Source organism: Rhineura floridana, chromosome 4 (genome assembly GCF_030035675.1).
Source record: "Rhineura floridana isolate rRhiFlo1 chromosome 4, rRhiFlo1.hap2, whole genome shotgun sequence".
Classification (NCBI taxonomy): Eukaryota; Metazoa; Chordata; class Lepidosauria; order Squamata; family Rhineuridae; genus Rhineura; species Rhineura floridana.
Genome location: NC_084483.1, coordinates 206,073,176 through 206,095,366, shown reverse-complemented (window position 1 = coordinate 206,095,366; position 22,191 = coordinate 206,073,176). Strand labels below are relative to the sequence as shown.

At 45.7% G+C, this 22,191-nt stretch overlaps 1 protein-coding gene across 15 annotated transcripts in view; it reads left to right on the top strand.

The window, feature by feature from the left end:
• HMBOX1 (homeobox containing 1) overlaps nt 1-22,191 on the top strand; it is a 165,671-nt gene that overhangs the window by 87,755 nt on the left and 55,725 nt on the right. For 14 of the 15 annotated variants that reach the window (XM_061625818.1, XM_061625826.1, XM_061625821.1 and 11 more), the window contains 2 exons: nt 5,929-6,414; nt 12,816-12,901. In XM_061625818.1, coding sequence (XP_061481802.1) covers nt 5,929-6,414; nt 12,816-12,901 — 572 coding nt within the window. Of the gene's footprint in view, nt 1-2,251; nt 2,467-5,928; nt 6,415-12,815; nt 12,902-22,191 lie in introns of all 15 variants that reach the window. The other variant, XM_061625823.1, reaches the window with a different exon arrangement.

The window sequence follows — 22,191 nt, the reverse complement described above, 5'->3', positions numbered from 1 at the left end:
GAAGGAACCCTGCACTTCTGAATTTGGCACTACACTACTGATTAGGAGACTCCTATTCTTCGCATAGAGCCGCAGTTCCCAGAGTGGTTTAGCAATCAGTCCCTCTTCCTAGGGAACTCTGGAAACTTTAGCTCTGTTGGGGAAACAGGGGTCTCCTAACAACTCTCAGCACTCTTCACAAGCTACACTTCCCAGGATTCTTTGGGGGAAGCCAGGACTGTTTAAAATGGAATAACACTACTTTAAAGGTCTAGTGCGAAAGCCAGTGTGGTGTAGTGGTTAAGGTGTTGGACTACAACCTGGAAGACCAGGGTTCGAATCCCCACATAGCCATGAAGCTCACTGGGTGACCTTGGGCCAGTCACTGCCTCTCAGCCTCAGAGAAAGGCAGTGGTAAACCACCTCTGAATACCGCTTACCATGAAAACCCCATTCATAGGGTCTCCATAAGTCGGGATCATTTTCAAGCATGATTGCACGGGAGTAAATCCCATTGAACTCAATAAGCATGCAAATGATCAAACCTGCCCTGCTGTCTTCCTCCCTTCTATCTCCTCCCTCTTGCCCCTTCCAATCCCCTCCTTCCGCTCCCCTCGGTCAGTTTACCTATCCTAGGATTATGGAGACCAGGGTTCGAATCCCCACATAGCCATGAAGCTCACTGGGTGACCTTGGGCCAGTCACTGCCTCTCAGCCTCATGAAAACCCTATTCACAGGGTCGCCGTAAGTCGGAATCAACTTGAAGGCAGTACATTTACATTTTTAAAGGTCTAGTGCAGATGGGCCCTGAGACTCTGGATCCCTCTGGTAGGCACTCCTGGTGATGAGACCATGCCCCACAATCACCTGTTCAGCAGCAGTCACTGCTCCTGAAGGTGCCAGGACTGGAGCTGAAAGGGGAAGTCAGCGTAAGAAAGGCCCTGCTGGATCAGGTGAAGGGTTAGCCTAGCATCTTGCTTCCAGTGCTGGCAAGCCAGTTGCCTCCGGGAAGCCAGCAAGAAGGTTATAGAAGCAAGAGCCTTTCTGCGCTGTTGCTCCTCAGCAGCAGGTATTCAGCGGCATGCTGCCTCTGAACATGGAGGTTCCACACTTGTAAGGGGGGTGAATGAAATCCAAACCAGGTGATTCTCCCAGGGATCCTCCCTTCCCCCCCCCGTAAACAGGTAAAGGGCACAATTAGAAGCCATTTATTGGCCTGCCATGTGGGCCTCTGCGCCAAAGCACCACCCCTTTAAATGCTCCGTATCTTCACCTGGAGGTTGGGGCTGTGGGAGTTGTGAGGCTCCGCTTTGAGATATAAGGGCTCAGGCGAGCTTTATTCTGTGTTGGATCAACGTCTGTCTTTCTAGGGAACGAGTCGGGATCCTGCTGGACAACTCAGCAGCTCAGTCCTCTCCAGGTGCCTCTCAGCTCTTTGCAGGCTCACAGTCTGGCTAGGATAGGACAGTAGGTTCATCAGCACACACACAAAAAGTGTATATGGGCAAGTAATTGGGAAAAGGAGTGAAATCTGTAGACTTTTATCCTGTTGCAAGGTCCTGTTGGAGTGTGGAAAACAGGAGCCATAACGGAATGGAAGGGCTGTTTCTGCGGGCTAGCATTGTTGACAGTCAGCCCCCAAGTCTATCATGGCTTCTTCTGTCCTCCCCCCCCCCCCCCGCCCCACTCAGAGGAATGGCCCTGGAACCTGAACTGCATCCCCAACTGCTACGGAACAGAAGAGATTGCCCCCCCCCAATATATCCCTAATTATATTGTACTTGTGGGTTGATTTTAACTGTACGCTAATCTTGGCTGAAAGGTGGTGTGGGTAATGATGATGATGATTTTGAATAAAATTATTATTTAAAGCATTTTACTTTATTATTATTTAATAATAATAATAATAATAATTTAAAGTATTTCTACATTTTTATTATTGTTATTGTTGTTGTTGTGTGCCTTCAAGTCGATTACGACTTATGGCGACCCTGTGAATCAGTGACCTCCAAGAGCATCTGTCGTGAACCACCCTGTTCAGATCTTGTAAGTCCACGTCTGTGGCTTCCTTTATGGAATCAATCCATCTCTTGTTTGGCCTTCCTCTTTTTCTACTCCCTTCTGTTTTTCCCAGCATTATTGTCTTTTCTAGTGAATCATGTCTTCTCATGATGTGTCCAAAGTATGATAACCTCAGTTTCATCATTTTAGCTTCTAGTGATAGTTCTGGTTTAATTTGTTTTAACACCCAATTATTTGTCTTTTTCGCAGTCCATGGAATCAGAAAGCTTCATCCACCACCATATTTCAAATGAGTTGATTATTGTTATTATTATACCATTATTCAAAGCACCTTTTCCAGCTCTTCAGTCAGAAAGGCTTCTAGAGCAGTTTCCAGGAGACCAATAAACACAAGACCGCCCCTGTCCTCAGAGTAAAAGGCACAGCACCCACACCTTTTTACCCTAGTCTTTGGCTCCTGAGATGTAAGTTTTCAAAACCCACCCTCTTCTTATGATTGAAAAGTGTTTTAATTCTTTTTAATACTGTATTTTAGATTTTGTAACCTGCCTGGGACCTATTGGTGAAGGGGGGGCAATAAATATTAATAGCAATAATAATAATAACACAAAAGGAAAAAAAGGAGGAGGGAAGAGGAAAACAAGCAAATACAGGTAACTTTCTCAAAGTCACAAAGTCCTTCTTAATGACCAGCTGGAATGGGAGAGGAGAGGCCAAATAGAGAGGGACAGCATCTGCAAAATGTCAGTTGAGGGGTAGGAGGGTCCAAATGGCAGGCGATCTCTCAGCCAAGCCAACGGAGCAGGCCCCTGCCTGCCATCCCTCTCCTGCAGCCTGATGGAATGGAACTGTAATGACAGAAATATAATAATTCTACTAAAGTCGCCCTAGCCCTGGGTTTTTGCAAGTTCCCCCCGCCCCCTAGTCTATGCCACTACCTTCTTGAAATACCATTTCAGTGTGATTTGTTTTAAAGAGCTTTGATAAATGTACAAGGGTATGGGGAGTGATTAAGACTCTGAGCCCGTTTCTGTTGCAAATATTTTTGCTTCCAGTTGCCTTTGACAGTCTCCTGCTCTCATAACTCTGAAAGAAAGATGACTCTTTGCAGACATAAACATCTCTTATTCCCCTCTGCTTTTGTTTATTTTTTTAAAAAAGGCAGTATTGTTTTTGTACTTTCCCTTTTTTAGTTAGCCAAGGCCAGTGAAGAAGAAGAAGAAGAGAGAGAGAGAGAGAGAGAGAGAGAGAGAACAAGAGAGGGTACCCCCCCTCTCAAAAGAAGCAAATTAAAAGTAATGCAATTAAAGGTGTAGTGGAGAACGGTAAGGTCTTGCAAACATTACATAGCGATAAACCGCTAATGGGAATGTGTGTCCCTTAATTAACGAGGAGTATGTCATTCTTCTTAAATCTCTGATTGCAAAACTGCTTTGTAAACTGGACTGTTAAACACAGGACAGGTTTACACGAGGGAGTCAACTGAGAAGGGGTCGCCTTTTCCCCAAAGACAGCTTGCTCCACCATCCCTTTCTGTTCATCTGACATGGTTCTCTCGCTGTATTTCCAGAGATGCTTTGAGATTTGGAGTAAGCGCCTCTGTGTGCAGGACCATCTTGTCGGAAATAGTCGAACGGAATGTTCTTGCCAGGCGAGATCACGTGAGCAAGGGCAAAGGGCATTGCCTATCCAGTAGTTGTAATGCAGGGGAGGGATCTTTTCAGTCCTAGGACCGCAATTCCTTCAGGGCAGTCTTCCGAGGGCCACATGCCAGTGGGGCCAGAGGCAAAAGTCATGTTGCCCTTGTAACAGCTAAAAATAAACCTCTTGGCCCAAATAGTTTTGACATCTATCATTGTTTCTCCAAAGGACTTTGTTGTTGTTATGTGCCTTCAAGTCAGTCACGACTTATGGCGACCCTATGAATCAGCGACCTCCAATAGCATCTGTCGTGAACCACCCTGTTCAGATATTGTAAGTTCAGGTCTGTGGCTTCTTTTATGGAATCCATCCATCTCTTGTTTGGCCTTCCTCTTTTTCTGTTTTTCCCAGCGTTATTGTCTTTTCTGGTGAATCATGTCTTCTCATTAAGTGTTCAAAGTATGACAACCTCAGTTTCATCACTCAAGAAATCAGAAGAAGGCTAGGACTGGGGAGGGGAGCTATGAGGAGCTAGAAAAGGTCCTCAAATGCAAAGATGTATCACTGAACACCAAAGTCAGGATCATTCAGACCATGGTATTCCTGATCTCTATGTATGGATGTGAAAATTGGACAATGAAAAAAGCTGGTAAGAGTAAAATCAACTCCTTTGAAATGTGGTGCTGCAGGAGAGCTTTGCGCATACCATGGACCGCGAAAAATCCAATTTTTCCTTTAAAAGATGCATATACTTTTGTTCTTCACAGGTGCTTATTCGTTTAATTGGGGCCATCTTAGTCTAAGGTTCATGCTCGACATTTCTCTCAAGTTTCAGAATTTCTTTCGGTTTCCAGTTACTTGTGATCATCAACTTTTGGCAGTCATCAACAGAGTAGCAAATCAATTCCATATATTTAAACTCAACCTCCCTTTCCAGAAATCCTAATAATATAATCATTGGTTCAATGGCGATGATTAACCCTGAGGCGCTTCTATAATTGCAAGTATGTTGTGCAGCTACCCCCTGTGGCTATGATTTTGTCTTTTTTTAAAAAACAACAACCCTGTTCTTGTTACTTCTCCAGCATTTATCTGAATACGTGACCTGCACCTTTTGTAATTCCTGTGCAGTTAAGCAGCACTGGTCAAGGACTGTAGTCTGCAGTCTCATGCATACTTACCTGGGAGTAAGTCTCATTGTGCTTAGTGGAACTTACTTCTGAGTAGCTATGCCTAGGCTAGGAAGGAACATAGGAAACTGCCTTATATAGAGTCAGATCAATGGTTCATCCAGCTCAGTATTGACTACAGTGACTGGTAGAGGGTTTGAGACACCTACCTGGAAATGCTGAGGATTGAAGCTATGGGTTGCTCCCCAACAAGTGAAGGATAAGGAAAGATGATAAACACAAATGTTAAAATCTCAGCCAATTAGATCACATCCACACCGTACATTTAAAGCACTATTATACCACTTTAACAGTCACGGAGGATCCTGGGGACTGTAGTTTGTTAAGGGTGCTGGGAGCTCTCGCTCTGTGAGGTCAGCCACCCTCGGCAAACTACAACCCCTAAGATTCTCCATATGACTGTTGAAGTGGAATAATAGTGCTTTAAATGTATGACGTGGATGTGACCTTAGAGAAGGATTGGGGAAATGGGTATGTCTTAACCTTCTTGAAGAATAGAAGGGATTGAATCATTCAAATATTAGGAGGCAGTGAGTTCCAAAGATACAGAGCTGACAAAAGAGGTAGGTGGCAAGTCTCTGGGCTTGCCACAAATAGTTCTTTGGATTGCAGCTGGAATTTGGGACTCTGAGTGAGGAAGTCGACCGGCCTCCCTGGCAGCTGGTACCTCTTTAATGAGCTCTCTGGCTCACACGTTGGAGATGGAAGCTGGATCTCTGCCATTGACACATCACCCATTCTGTTCACCAGACCATGTCAGCTTCTTTGTCCGTTCATCTCCCAGTGTCCTTAGAAGTGTAGGTTCAGTAATCTTGGCTGGGATCCAGAGACCACTCTGCAAGCACACCAGGATGTTTAAAAGCCAACTTGATGACCACCTTGGGAGCCTCCTGAAGTGCTGCTTCAGAAGACCTTCCTGAGCTGCATTTGATACTCGCTGTCTGCATGCAGGGCTCCTTGTGTGTCCCATCAGATTCCAGTGGCTGATGGGGTGGTAGGATGGTGGCCATACATATCTTGGGGTGAACAGCTGAAGTGTCTGTGTGCGTCTTCCATTCTTTTCATCTTTTGCCTCTTTTTCTTCTTTCTTTTCAGCCTGCTGGAAACCATGTTTCACTACACTGATGAACCCAGATTCACCATAGAGCAGATAGACCTGCTTCAACGCCTGCGGCGCACTGGGATGACGCGGCACGAGATCCTCCACGCCTTGGAAACCTTCGACCGCCTCGACCAGGAGCACAGTGACAAGTTCGGGCGGCGGTCCGCCTATGGGGGTGGGGGCGGCTCCTGCACCAATAGCACGAACAACGTCCCGGCGTCTTCCTCCACGGCCACAGCTTCCACGCAGACCCAGCACTCTGGGATGTCCCCGTCGCCTAGCAACAGCTACGATACCTCCCCGCAACCTTGCACTACCAATCAGAACGGGAGGGAGAGCAGTGAGAGGTTGTCCGCCTTCAATGGGAAGATGTCACCCACGCGCTACCCTCTGGCGAGCAGCATGGCTCAGAGGTCATACAGCTTCGAAGCCTCCGAGGAGGACTTAGATGTAGACGACAAAGTGGAGGAGTTGATGAGGTGAGCTGTGTTGGATAGACTGAGAACTCCCCATCCACCCGTCCCCATCCCCCATAACTTGCACATCCATGGGTCCCTGCATCGTTCCCTAGATGAAATCTGGTTACCTGTCCCAAAACCATCCAGGCTCAAGGAGTGATCCTAACCAGATGCTCTTGGGCAGCCCCACAAGCAGGACCTGAGCGGAACAGCGCTTTTCCCACCTCTGAATAGCAGTTGCTGGGGATCGTGGGTGGGGAGACTGCTGTTTCACTCAGGATCAGACTTCCCATTGGGGCTTCTGGTTGGCCACTGTGAGGACTGCATGGGCCTTTGGCCTGATCCAGCATCAGGGCTCTTATGTTCTAACCTGTTACTCCAGCGCAAGCACTACAGCCTCCTATTGGGTTTGGGTAACCATCCGACATGGCAACTGGCATGGGGTGACTCCCTTGGCATGGCAGCTGGTCCATTTGGACACTAGTGTAAGTTTCTGAGATGTGGCCAAGGGTGGGGCACAGCAGTTTCTAGAGGACTTGTATGATTTGGGTTGTTTATTTATTAAATTTATATCCTGCCTTTCTGTTGATGGTGGTGGTTCTTGCGTGACACAGCATACGTTACTTTGGAGTTAAGTTGCGCAAGAAACTTCTCAGATGCATTAGATCAGGTTAAGAGTCTTTATTAAGACATTAGGGCCAACAGGCTTAAGAGTAAATACATGTAGAGTTTCTTCAGTCACCCCCCCTTCTGGTACATCTCTCTCCAAAGGTAAACACAGAAGACAACCTCTCAGTTCAGAGGCAATATACAGAAGACACAACTTACAGACTCTGTTAGAACTTTCCCAGTTGCTATCTCACGTTACCATGACAACCGCTGGCCTTGGATGTCTGCTCTCTCTCAGGCCAGGAGATAACAGTTACTTCTCCAAACTTGCAGGCTTTATGGAAAACAACTAGAAACAGTAATGCCCATGGGTCAACAGCCCAACATATTCCCCTTTTTCCATCAAGACTGCAAAACTTTCCATTGCATCTATAACTTTTCTATTTCAGCAATACATTTCTACAATACAAAGGTAATACATTTCAATACATTGCATCATACAGATCTAAATTACATCTCAGTACATTGCAGTACATTTCTGAACATCTCTGTACATTTAGCCAGAACTTTATTCAATCAAATTTCGGCTGAACACAAGTCAAATACAGTGTCTCAGGATCCATTTCAACTTGTTTATGCATACCTGGGCTGGTAATTACCCCCACAGTAAATCTTTCAGGTGGTTTCCCTATGTTTGATCTTGTAGAACGTCTTAAAGGCGCTAGGGCTTCTGCCTTCTCTGCCCCCCCATTTGTGCTTGTGCTTGGCACAGCTTGCCCAGGATCCTTCATTTCCTCAGCCTTACGTTTCTTCGATCTTCGTTTCCCACAAATGAGTTCATTTAAAGCATCCCTAAGTGGAATTTGTGTGCCTTCCACTTTTATTTCAAGATCTGGTTTAAATGTTTGCGCTTGTGTTTGTGCTTGTGTGTCACTTGACCCTGTGAGAATGACTATTTGCCTTTGATCCCAAGGCTTCTCTGCAACTTTAATGCTTCTGCTCAGGATTAATTGCTGTGTTTCCGGACACCAAACTCTGAAATATGCATTCTCTCGTGCTCTAGGTGCACGTTTGTCACGTCTCTTACCCTGTGGCTTGTAAACTCGGCTGCGATGCACTCTTTCAGGCATCAGCCTGACTGCATTACATGAAGATTCCATGTGAGCAGTAAACACTGACTGTGTGCCTTTTACAGCTGTCTTTTTACAGCTCTGACCGTCATTCCCTTTCCGCCTCATTAAACTTAAGGCATCAGCACACTTTACACCCATGGTCATTTTAAACTGCCCTTGTGTCATGAAACCCTGACAGACAACTTTGCCTCTTCTTTGCACAAAACATTTCCCTCTGTCAAACGTCACACAATACCCAGAATTCACCAGTTTTCTTACCGACAACATGTTATGAGACATTTCTGGTACAAACAAACAATCTGACAGTATTCCAAGTTTATCAAATCTCACCAGTCCTCGAGCCTCTACATTCTTCTGCGATCCATCCGCAAGTAAAACAAAGTCCTGCTCATCTTCTGAAGTGTAAAACAAACTCCTGTCTGTGATTAATATATGGCTCGCACCGCTGTCAAGAATCCAGTTAACAGGTCCTAAATCTTGAGACTTCTGTTTACAAACAAAGTTCACACTTCCCTGTTTCCAGTCTCCGTCCCTGGAGTTGCGCTTGACTGCACAGTCTCTCTGGAGATGCCCACGAGCTCCGCAAACATAACAAGCCTTTAGCCGTTGCTGCTCTTGCTTGCTTCCGACTGCCTCCTTCGGCACGGCACTTTTCACCTCTTGTCTCCTGACAGCTTCCATCAGCTCGGCTCTCTGCGCCTTCTGCCTCCGCTGCCATTCCTGGGACAAATCCTGCAACGTGTCCCACATCTGTTTAGCCGACGGCTCATCTCTCACACACATCAGTTGAGAATCCGATAGAGCCAAGATTATAAACGCCTGCGCCCTCTGGTCTCGGCGCTTCCAGGCCGCGGTCGGTACCGCCAGGGGGTTTCCTTCTATAACTTCCCATAAATCCTCCTTTACTAGGAAAGCACGCATCCTTGGCTTCCAACTGCCATAATTCTTTTCATTAAGTCGTTCCATTGGCAAGCCTCCAGACATGTTTACAGCCATCCTGCTCACCTCTGTCTGGCACAATCAATCACGCTGCCCTCTCTGGAACTCTGTCTGCCGTTCAGACCAGCAACTTACTCTTGTGTAACGCGCTGTGGATCTGGGCCCATAACCCTGTTGATGGTGGCGGTTCTTGCGTGACACAGCATACGTTACTTTGGAGTTAAGTTGTGCAAGAAACTTCTCAGATGCATTAGATCAGGTTAAGAGTCTTTATTAAGACATTAGGGCCAACAGGCTTAAGAGTAAATACATGTAGAGTTTCTTCAGTCACCCCCCCCTTCTGGTACATCTCTCTCCAAAGGTAAACACAGAAGACAACCTCTCAGTTCAGAGGCAATATACAGAAGACACAACTTACAGACTCTGTTAGAACTTTCCCAGTTGCTATCTCACGTTACCATGACAACCGCTGGCCTTGGATGTCTGCTCTCTCTCAGGCCAGGAGATAACAGTTACTTCTCCAAACTTGCAGGCTTTATGGAAAACAACTAAAGACAGTAATGCCTATGGGTCAACAGCCCAACACTTTCCTCCCAAGGGGAGCCCAGGGCAGAGGCCTGCTCGGGAAAAGAGGTTCATTTGCTTTCCTGTGAGCAGTGGTGTCTGGTTGCTCAGATGTCAGTGGGGCAGTGGAATCCAGTCTGGGTCTTAGTCTGAGCTCTCAAGGAGCTGTCTAAGGTGCTGGCATGTTGGATAGTTCCTTGGAAGTTTGGGCTAGAAACCTGGAGTGGATTCCACTGCGCCACTGACACGTAGCCACCATGATGCCACTGACTGTGAGACCAAAAGCTAGTTGCTTAATACTCGGTCCGGTAGAGTGGCCTGGGTCTTTGGAAGATTCCTGCCTCTCCACCCCAACCCTCCCCCCTTGCAGCTACCTGTGGTTTCATTGCAACACAACCAATAGTGAGAATCATTTTTATTTATTGGATTTCTTACCCGCCCTTCACCATAAGTCAAGTTTTTTTAAAATTTTCTGATTAGTTTTAACTGAGTTTATCTCCAGTGTATCTTTTTAACCTTTCTGTTTAGAGATTAAGGTGTTAAAGGGGATATAAATTGTTGAAATAAATAAAAATAAATCAGGCCCCAGGGTGGGTTACAACAATGTAAAAACAGAAGGTTGTATGCAGCGCTATCCCTACTCAGAGTAGACACACTGAAATTAATAAACATGAGGGAGTCATGTTAATTTACTTCAGTGGGGCTGTCTTGAGTAGGACTTGCCTTTGGCTACAACCCATAATATGAAAATCAGTGAAAACTGTTTACAGTCAGAAGGATAGCATGGGTCCCTAAACTGTTAGGCTTTGCAGGAGCTTCTAGAGGACTTCCTTGACTTGGATTATTAAGTCAGGAGGTACAGCGTGATGGTCAGGTCCATATATTCTCAGCCATTAGGAAAAAACCATTAACATTTTACATTTTGACAACCTGAATCATGCATGACTTCTTAAAAATTCTGCAACCTGCATAAATTATCCAAACTTTCATATTTATGCATGTTAAAATTATTTTAAATACTTAATTCTGTTTCTACATTAGTTCATTAACAAAAAATCTATACCGCTTACTCAACAGAAAACCTCTGAGCGTTTTGCAAAGAACAATAGCCACAAGCTGCTGGCTTTGCCCTATGTGCCTTCTCCTTGGTTCAGCCCCTTCCTCTCATCAGCACTCTTAATCCTTGTAAGAGAGAGAGAGAGAGAAAGAGAGAGAGAGACTGCAGCTCAGAGGTAGAGCACATGCCTTTGTACTTAGAAGGTCCCAGGCTCAGTGCCCCCGTCTCTGCCACCCTAGTCAGAGGCAGCATGCTTCTGAAAACCAGTTGCTGGAAGCCTCAGGAGGGGAGAGTGTTCTTGCACTCGGGTCCTGCTTGCGGGCTTCCCCCAGGCACCTGGTTGGCCACTGTGAGAACAGGATGCTGGACTAGATGGGCCACTGGCCTGATCCAGCAGGCTCTTCTTATGTTCTTATGTTCTTATGTTCTTATTGCAGCTAATATTGGGGCTGGAAAGATTGTTACCTGAATTCTGGAACAGCCACGGTCACTCCAATTAGACAATGCTGGGTGCGATGTACCAACGGTCTGACTTGGTATTAGGCCGGGTCATGCGATCCAAACAGCCCTTAGACCAGTGGTTCTTAACATTCACGTGGTCATGGAGCCCTTTGAGAATCTGATGAAAGCTGTGGACCCCATCCCCAGAAAAATGCACATAAATACATAGACACAAAATGTTGCATACAATTCATCTTATTGCATTGGGGGGGGGATTTTTTTGCTCCCGGTTCACAGAACCCCCTATAGCCCATCCATGGACCCCTGGGGAATCTATGGACCACAGGTTAACAGGAAGCTGCATTGGGCCATCTAGCTCAGCATCAGCTGCCCGGGGGCAGGGATTCCTCTTCAGCCTGAGGGCCACATTTTAAAATTTTATTTTACTATATTATTACATTTATATCCCACCTTTCCTCCAAGGAGGTCAAGGTAGCGTACAAATGCGGTCCTCCCCCTCCGGATTTTCTCCTCCCAGCAGCCCTGTGAAGTAGGTTAGGCTGAGAGACGGTGACTGGCCCAAGGTCACCCAGTGAGCTCCATGACTTGCTGTTTTATTGTTTTGTATTTATTGTTGGAGATATTTATTTGTTTTTTTAACAGTGTTGTAAGTTGCTTGGAGACCTCTGGGTAACAAGCAACATAACGATAATATCAATAACAATAACAACAACAACAACAACAACAACAACAATAATAATAATGGCTGAGTGGGGATTTGAACTTTGGTCTGCAAAGGTCCTCGTCCAACACTCTAACCCAGCCTTTCCCAACTAGTGGGCCACCAGATGTTGTTGGATCACAACTCCCATCAGCCTCAGCAAGCATTGCCAATGGTCAGGAAAGATGGGAATTGTGGTCCAACAACATCTAGAGGCACACTGGTTGGGAAAGGCTGCTCTAACCAGTACACCACACAGGCACTACACATTTGCTTGTGGGTGACCTGACAGCCACGCGACAGTAGACTTTTGTACACTCTCTCTCTCTAGCCAGGGAAGAGCACTTGAGGGTCTGGCATGGGGAGAGTCCTGAGGCCAAATGGTGAGGGCCACATTTGGCCCCTGGGACTAAGGTTCCTCACACACACACCCGCTCTGCACAGACTGGCAGCCACTCTCTCAGAGTGTCAGGCAGGGGGCTTTGGGAGCCCTATCTGAAGACACCAGAGATTGAACCCGGGGCCGTCTGCATGCACAGCATGCCCTCTAGCACTGATCTAAGACCCTTCCCAAATGCTCTGGACTGCATTCCCACGTGCAAGAGTCTCATTTCATGGCTGAGGCTCCTTTTGCTGCCTTTTTTTTTTTTTTTGCCTTTAGAAGCTGGTGGGAGAGATTTATTCATCGTTCTGTAATGAAACTTTGTGCATTCCGTATGGCTTGCATGAATTTATACAGTCCTTGAGTCATCCATTCTCCCTCCTTGTATGCTGTGATCAACCGATGACACTGATTAAAAGAAATGTCTGCTGGCGGGAGCGATATATCAGCCCCCCCTTCTGCCCCCCCATAAATGCATCTTCAAATTCTACTTTGGCCCTGTCTCTCTCTCTCTCTTTTTAATTTTCCCCCCTTCTCTCTCCTCCCCCACTGCCGCCCCAACCCCCATTTTGATAGGAGGGACAGCAGCGTGATAAAAGAGGAAATCAAAGCCTTCCTGGCCAACCGAAGGATTTCGCAAGCAGTCGTAGCGCAGGTAACAGGTAAGAGCACAGAAATGTCCCCTCCCCCCCCATTCCAAGGCGCTGCGACGACGTCTCGCCACTTTCTCCTGCCTGCGCAGATGTTGGGATATTGCTTGGCTTTCTGCATTGCGGTGCAGATCTGTCAGCTTAGTCACGATAATGTATGCCTTTGATTTAAGACCCATTGTCCTGCACGTCATGAAACTTCCCCCAGTGAATCAGTGCCTCTTTCTCCCTACCTCAGCCAGCCTGATCTTTTACGTTCTCCCCCCCTTTTCTACCCCCCTCTTACGTGGCTTATGCTAGCAGGATTTTCCCCTCCTTTCGTTAACAATATTGTAACAAGCATCAGGTGCTTCTGGTGGAGCTGGAATGGTGTTATTTTTAATTCTGAAAGCACATGCGGTGAATGACACCCACAGCTCCCCTTTTGGGGGTGGGAAGGTGAAGCTCACCCTTTAGACTTTAGAGGAAGATGTTCAGTCCTTGGGGGTACTTAGCTGGAAAGGATTTTTAATTATCCTGTTTTGTTTTTATTAGCTCTGTTACCCACCCTGTCTACTTAAACTGAGTGTGGGTAACTCTTAATGCTACTCTTCCCAATCCTTTGTCTTGCTAACTGATCAAATTTAAGTTGGAAGCTCCTCCAGACGGGCGCCTGCCTGGTTTTTGGTTTTATGTGCCTTTCCCTCCCACCCCCTCTTACTTGGTAAAGTGCCCATTACGTTGGCAGTTCTATGGAAAACATATCCTATAGATATTAATCGCAAATTTGTTTTCCAGAGTGTAGATTCTAATGTAGCCAAAACAACAACTCCTGTACACAGGAATCAGCAAGCTTTTTGGAGTGTGGGTGGGGTGGGGGAACCTCAAGTTCTGCAGAGGTACAATTTTTTTCAAAAGAAAAAAAATAAAGGTGCAAGAGGGTGGAACTCCCCCAGCCAGCTCAACGATGATTGTGCATCCTCAGTGGCTACAGAATGCTGGCTGACTGTTGGAGGGCGGTGGTGGAAAACTGGGAGAAGCGTAATGGAGTATCCTGGAAGAGGGCATGGCTGGCCACCTGGAACCCTGAATGGGAGCACTCTGTGCTGCAGTGGTGGCTGGTGGTTCCATGTCTGTGGGATACGGACTTTCAAGGAGGAGCGCATTCCACTGACATGGAGCCGCCAAAATGCATTGCTTAAATCATTTCTATATTTCTCCACCTATTAAATGCAAAAAAAAAAAAGTGTGGGGAAGGAACCATAGCTCCATGATAGAGCATCTGCTCTGCAGGCAGAAGGATCCAGGCTCAGTCCCCAACATCTCCATCTGAAAGAACTGAAGGTAACAGGACTGGGGGAAGAGCCTGTAGAGCAGCCATCGGCAATGTAGTGCCCTGCAGACGTTTTGGACTACAATTCCCATCATCCCCAGCCAGCAGGAGAATTCCATGCAAAAACAAATTTGTACCAACGGAGGGCACGTCAACCAGTCCTTGGTTGCAGCTAGAAGCAGAGTGCTCGGTTTGGAGGACTTTTGTCTAATCCAGCAAGACTAAGTATAGTTTCCAAATCGCGTGAAGTATTAGCTCCCCTCTATTCAGCACTGGCTAGGCCTCATCTCAAGTACTGCGTCCAGTTCTGGTGTCCGCACTTCAAGAAGGATGCAGACAAACTGGAATAGGTTCAGAGGAGGGCAACAAAGATGATCAGGGGACTGGAAACGAAGCCCTATGAGGAGAGACTGAAAGAACTGGGCATGTTTAGCCTGGAGAAGAGAAGACTGAGGGGAGAGATGATAGCACTCTTCAAGTACTTGAAAAGTTGCCACACAGAGGAGGGCCAGGATCTCTTCTCGATCGTCCCAGAGTGCAGGACACAGAATGATGGGCTCAAGTTGCAGGAAGCCAGATTTTGACTGGACATCAGGAAACACTTCCTAACTGTTAGAGCCATACGACAATGGAACCAATGACCTAGAGAGGCAGTGGGCTCTCCGACACGGGAGGCATTCAAGAGGCAGCTGGACAGCCATCTGTTGGGAATGCTTTGATTTGGATTCCTGCATTGAGCAGGGGGTTGGACTCGATGGCCTTATAGGCCTCTTCCAACTCTACTATTCTATGATTCTGTGATTCTTGACAGTGCAGTCTCTAGTCATCTGTCTACTCCAGCCTGGTACCCTCTATATGTTTTGGACTATAGCCATGCTGGCTGAGGCTGATGGGAGTTACAGTCCAAGCATCTGGAGGACACCAGGTTGTTGAAGGCTGCTGTGCGTGTATACTCAGAAGTAAACTCCCATTGAGTTCAGTAGGGCTTACTCCCAGGTAAACTTGTGTAGCGTTGCACGCTGAGCCTCGGGGAAAATCCCTCCCAATGGGGTCATAGCGGCATTTTCTAAATAAGGAGGTCTAGGGATCCTACTAGAGGTTATTTGCAGATCTGCAACCAGCTCCATGATGACAAAAGTGTTGACGGGGATGATATAAATCTAAGCAATATACTGAAGTAATTAATAAATTAAATGAATAGATAGATGAATAAATGAGAAATATGTCTTGCGAACTGCAGCGCCCAAGTAAGGACAGTCACTTTGCTTGAAACCTTGACAGCCAAACTCTTCCAGCTTAGCTTTGTCTGTGCTCTCCCCTTAATTTGTCCTTTCAGGGCAGACTGATTTGAAAAAGGAAGGAAGCCCCCTTCCTTTTCCCTCTGAATAAGCAACAAGAAGATTACTTCCAGCCTGCTCATAGTTACTGCCCGTAACTCCCCTGACCCATGGAAAGGCAGGCAGCCAACAGCAGTCAAGGTTTGAATCGGGGATATGGAACCTTTTCCAGCCTGAGGGCCACATTACCTTGTACGAAACCTTCTGGGGACCACATGCCTGGGGTGGGAGTGACCAGATGCAAACGTGGGTGGAGTAACAGATGCAATTTTTGCTTTTGAACCATAGGGTACATTCCATCTCTCCCTCCCTCCCTTCACCCACCCCTCCATTCCTCCCTCCCTCCCTCCCTCCATTTTCCTTTCTCCACTGTTAGCATGGAAACCATGTAAGCTGGTGGAAGAGAGATGGAATAATTCATCCCTCTCCCTGTAGCTTGCTTACTCGCCTGCATGGAATGCCTGGTCACCTCTGGCTAAAATGCAAGTTGTTAAATAGAAGGGTTTACACATTTTACACCAGTGCTGAAAGATTTGAACTAGCTGCCTTTTAGCTACTGAGCCAAGTTTGAGGTTTTGTTGTTGACCTTTAAAGCCCTAAAGAACTTGAGGCCAGGATACCTAACAGACTGCCTCCGCTGTCGCAGACCAAGCTGGTCTTTCATATCTTCTGAGGAGACCTTACTGGTCATTCTGTGGCCATCGGATTGTCCCTTGGTGAACATGGGAGTGATCAGCAATAGTATCCACCCTCTGGAATGCCCTTCCTCGGATAATTTGTGAGATGCAGACGGTAATGACCTTTAAACGCTTTTTAGAAATGTAGCTGTTTACGCAAATGTTCGTGGTCTCTGACTCTTAATTTTTAATTTTCCATTTTGTATACTACTCAGTTTTATTAATGACATACGGTTTTGCCTTTTTTCTAAGGAAAATTTTATTTAATGTTATTGCTGTATTTTTATTGTTTATATGTGTTTTTATTATTTATTTATTTATTATTTGATTTATATCCTGCCCTTCCTCCCAGCAGGAGCCCAGGGTGGCAAACAAAAGCACTCAAAACACTTTAAAAATCATAAAAACAAACATTAAAATACATTAAAACAAAACAACTTTAAAAACATTTTTTTAAAAAGCTTTGAAGACTTTTTTTAAAAAAGGTTAAAGAACATACTTTTTTTAAAAAAAAAAAAAGGTTTAAAAGCATATTAAAAAGCAGTTCCAACACAGACGCAGACTGGGATAAGGTCTCAACTTAAAAGGCTTCTTGAGAGAGGAAGGTCTTCAGGAGGTGCCGAAAAGTTAACAGAGATGGCGCCTGTCTAATATTTAAGGGTAGGGAGTTCCACAGGGTAGGTGCCGCCACACTAAAGGTCCGTTTCCTATGTTGTGCAAATTGGACCTCCTGATAAGATGGTATCTGCAGGAGGCCCTCACCTGCAGAGCGTAATGATTGACTAGGTATATAAGGGATAAGACGGTCTTTCAGGTATCTTGGTCCCAAGCTGTATAGGGCTTTGTACACCAAAACTAGAATCTTGAACTTAGCCCAGTAGCTAATAGGTAGCCAGTGCAATTCTTGCAGCAGTAGGGTGACATGTTTGCGATTCTCTGCCCCAGTTAGCAGTCTCAGAGCTTCTGGACCAACCTCAAGAGCAGCCCCACATAGAGCGCATTACAGTAATCCAGCCTGGAGGTTACCAGTGCATGGACAACAGTGGTCAGGCTATTCCGGTCCAGAAATGGCTGCAGCTGTCTTATCAGCTGAAGATGGTAAAAGGCACTCCTAGCCATGTAAACCTCTTAGTTATTTTTATTATATTAAGCAGTATATATATATAATGATAATGTTATTTGTTATTTAATTTTATTTGTTATTATAATGTTATTTGTTATTTAATTTAATTTTTGTAAATTGTATTTACCAAAGACCTTACCAAAGACTTCTGAGGAAGCTTAGCAGTCATGGAATAAGAGGAGAGGTCCTCTTGTGGATAAGGGATTGGTTAAGAAGCAGAAAGCAGAGAGTAGGAATAAACGGACAGTTCTCCCAATGGAGGGCTGTAGAAAGTGGAGTCCCTCAAGGATCAGTATTGGGACCTGTACTTTTCAACTTGTTCATTAATGACCTAGATTTGGAGTGAGCAGTGAAGTGGCCAAGTTTGCTGACAACACTAAATTGATCAGGGTTGTTAAAACAAAAAGGGATTGCGAAGAGCTCCAAAAAGACCTCTCCAAACTGAGTGAATGGGCGGAAAAATGGCAAATGCAATTCAGTATCAACAAGTGTAAAATTATGCATATTGGAGCAAAAAATCTTAATTTCACATATACGCTCATGGGGTCTGAACTGGCGGTGACCGACCAGGAGCGAGACCTCGGGGTTGTAGTGGACAGCACGATGAAAATGTCGACCCAGTGTGCGGCAGCTGTGAAAAAGGCAAATTCCATGCTAGCGATAATTAGGAAAGGTATTGAAAATAAAACAGCCGATATCATAATGCCGTTGTATAAATCTATGGTGCGGCCGCATTTGGAATACTGTGTACAGTTCTGGTCGCCTCATCTCAAAAAGGCTATTCTAGAGTTGGAAAAGGTTCAGAAGAGGGCAACCAGAATGATCAAGGGGATGGAGCGACTCCCTTACGAGGAAAGGTTGCAGCATTTGGGGCTTTTTAGTTTAGAGAAAAGGCGGGTCAGAGGAGACATGATAGAAGTGTATAAAATTATGCATGGCATTGAGAAAGTGGATAGAGAAAAGTTCTTCTCCCTCTCTCATAATACTAGAACTCGTGGACATTCAAAGAAGCTGAATGTTGGAAGATTCAGGACAGACAAAAGGAAGGACTTCTTTACTCAGCGCATAGTTAAACTATGGAATTTGCTCCCACAAGGTGCAGTAATGGCCACCAGCTTGGATGGCTTTAAAAGAAGATTAGGCAAATTCATGGAGGACAGGGCTATCAATGGCTCCTAGCCGTGATGGCTGTGCTGTGCCACCCTAGTCAGAGGCAGCATGCTTCTGAAAACCAGTTGCCGGAAGCCTCAGGAGGGGAGAGTGTTCTTGCACTCGGGTCCTGCTTGCGGGCTTCCCCCAGGCACCTGGTTGGCCACTGTGAGAACAGGATGCTGGACTAGATGGGCCACTGGCCTGATCCGGCAGGCTCTTCTTATGTTCTTATGTATTGCTTTTATTGTATTTTTATTGTATTTTTATATTGTATTTTTATACCTGTGTTTATTTTTCTGTGTAAGCCGCCTTTTGGCCAAAGGCCCTCAAGGCGGGGTATAAATATTTTTTGTAATAATAATAATAATATATTTAAAAATAAATAAATCTTACCCAGCAGCGATGGCCAGGGCAATGACAGCAGGGGACAGCCAGGCAATGGTGCTCCATGCACTGGTGAAGGGCCACGGCACAGTGGTAGAGCATCCGCCTTGCATGCAGAAGGTCCCAGGTTCAATTCCCGGCATCTCCAAGTAGGGCTATGAAAGATCCCCTGCCTGAAACCCTAGAGAGCCACTGCACTGCCAGTCAGTGCAGACAATGCTGAACTAGATGGACCAATTGATGGATGAATTGTGGAATAGTCTCCCTGAGGAGGTCCGCTTGGCGCCGACATTGTCATCTTTTCGGCGCCAAGTTAAAACCTTCCTCTTTCCCAAAGCATTTTAGCTGTATTTTTTAACTTAATATAACTTAATTGTATTTTTCACTGTATTGTTTTTCTTATTGTATTTATTGTATTTTTCTGCTGTTCACCGCCCAGAGAGCTATCGCTAGTCGGGCGGGATATAAGCCTAATAAATAAATAAATAAAACTCAGTATAGGGCAGCTTTTAACGTTCCATTCAGTAGGGCAGTGAATCTGCTCCGGGTTTTAGTTCAAACTTTCCTTGAAAATTAAGCCTAAAACCCAGAGCGGATTACACTGCCCTACTTACATTGGAGCCAACAGTCTCCATTGCAAGTGGGCAGGTGGCAGGATGAATGCCAGCGCTGTGGGCAGGCATCAGCAATGGCATTCCAAGCATTCTGCCAGCCAGCAGTGTGCAGCAGCTGTGAAAAAGGCAAATCTCTTGCCAGGGATCATTAGGAAAGGTATCAAAACTAAAACCGCCGATATCATAATGCTATTATATAAACCTATGGTGTGGACTCATGTGGAATACTGTGTATGGTTCTCGTCGATTCACCTCAAAAAGGATATTGTAGAGTTGAAAAAGGTTCGGAAAAGGGCAGGCAACCAGAATGATCAAGGGAATGGAGCAACTCCTCTAGTAGGAAAGGGTGCAGCATTTGGGGCTTTTCAGTTTAGAGAAAAGGTGAGTAAGAGGAGACGTGATAGAGGTATATAAAATTATGCACGGCATGGAGAAAGTGGATCAAGAAAAGTCTTTCTCCGTCTCCCGTAACACTAGAACTCGTGGACATCCCATGGAGCTGAATGTTAGAAGAGTCAGGACAGACAAAAGAAAGTCCTCCTTCACACAGCACGTAGTTAAACTATGGAATTCGCCCCCCCCCCAAAGAGGCTGTGATGGCCACCAATGTGGATGGATTTAAAAGAGGATGAGACTATCAATGGCTACTAGCCATGATGACTATGCCCTTCCTCCACAGTTCAAAGGCGGTATGCTTCTGAATACCAGTTGCTGGAAACTGCAGGAGGGGAGAGTGCTCTTGTGTATAGATCCTGCTTGTGGGCTTCCCGTTAGGGCAACTGGCTGGCCACTGTGAGAACAGGATGCTGGACTAGGTGGGCCACTGGCCTGATCCACTAACTTCTTACCTTCATTTTAACTTCCTGTAATGCCCTAGAAGTAGCATCATTCTGGGAGTGCCTCTGCATCCACTGAATTGTAGGAAATTAAAATGACACTGCATTTAGAACATGGGGAGGGGTTGTTATAAAGAGGGGGATTTAATGGGCTGGTGTCTGCATAGGGCTGTGCTGAGACACTGAGGGCCCATCCGCTGCTTGACAGTGCCATGTGGTGGCACCAGGCATGCCAGCGAATTCTGGCATCCTGGGTACATTCACCTGCTTGGCCAATGGAACTGTCTTTCAAAGCAGCCTTTTGGCAAGGAAATCCTGCTGCTTTTATAGACCGCTTTCCTAGAAGGGTTAAAAAGCAGAAAAAGAAAAACTGATCTGCAGACCTCTCCTCTTCCCCCTGCCTAAGGATGCCATAGATAAAGTAAGACAGAAAACAGCGGCTGCTGCAGTTAGTTATAACAATAGTAATATTGTTATTGAAGTACCTAAACTTTACATGAAATCCTACAAAAGGCAGCAACTGATGAGCACTGAGCAGAAATACGGAAGCTCTTCATCTTTTATTTTTAGAAGCTGTCTTGAAAGGTTTCTGTAGTAAGACAAACAAGGCCCTGAAGGGCTGCGCACGGTATTAATAACATACAGATAAGACACATGACAGTGTGAACCAGTGCTAAGAATAGCTTATGCGGAACAGTACAAATTTGGCCCTTCCTTTGATACTTGCTCCCTCTAGAGGTGAGATTGGAGAATAACAGGTATTGGGAACTGATGGAGAGGCCCCTGGCGGGGGGAGGGTGCATGTGTGGGTATAATTGGAGAGAAGGTTCTCCTAAGTTCACCAGCATTAAAAGTGTTGCACATGCAAAAGATATATTTCAGAGGAAACCAACCTCCTGGCAACCAAACAAGATTTTTTTTAAATAATAATTTCAAATATCATACTACTAAAGTTGTTTTAAGTAGTCTAAAATACTTTAAAAAAAAAAAGTGCCTCCAAAGCTGTGTGACTTATAAAATAAACACGAAATCCTATAAAGCGTCGCAAGCACTTCTCTTCCTCCCAGTGGTCTGGTTCACACGTTATGCTAAGTGGAGGCAGGGCTTAGCACGAATGCGGGCTTGTGGAGAAGAGATCTTGGCCACTTTGCTCCCCCCAGTAGTTCTGCTGGTGCCCTCAACTAAGCCGTGGTTTGACTTGTCAGCTAGGTCCCCTGGACAAACCACAAGCCCTAAATCGTAAGGCAAACCTTGGTTACAGTGTGTGGAGAGAACTGAACCATGAGCCTGGGTTTGGATGACATGCTAAACCATGGCTAATCTCAGCACAGGAGCAGACCAGCCAAGGAGGAGCAAAGCAACTGTAGTCTCCTCTCCAGGAGCCATGGTTTGGCTGAGCATGACGTGCGAGCCGGACCATTGAGTCAGCCATCCTATCCACTTCAATCCTGATGCCAAAGATGAACAGGAGAGTGTTAAACGGATGATACTGTCCTCATTTTGAAAACACATAGTGAAGTATCTTTCCAGCCTGACCACCATAATTATGCTATATTTAAACCCTCTCCCTGAAATTCCACCCCCCATTACGTGGTCAGAATCTAGGGAAAAAATGTCCCTCCTCTTTACATGTGAACTATAGCAATTTATCTCACTTCACTCCTGGTTTGCATTTCTGATCCATCGAGAACTGATTAGTGACTGACTGCTGTTTACTGCCTATTGGATATTGCGCGTGTGTACCCTGATTGTTCTGACCAGCACAAAATGAATGGCCGAGTGAGTCATTCCATTTCCTGGTGGACGTGTTCATAATGTCCTATAAGCCGCTATTCTGCTCGCATGCTGTCCAAATGCCGTTGTCTAT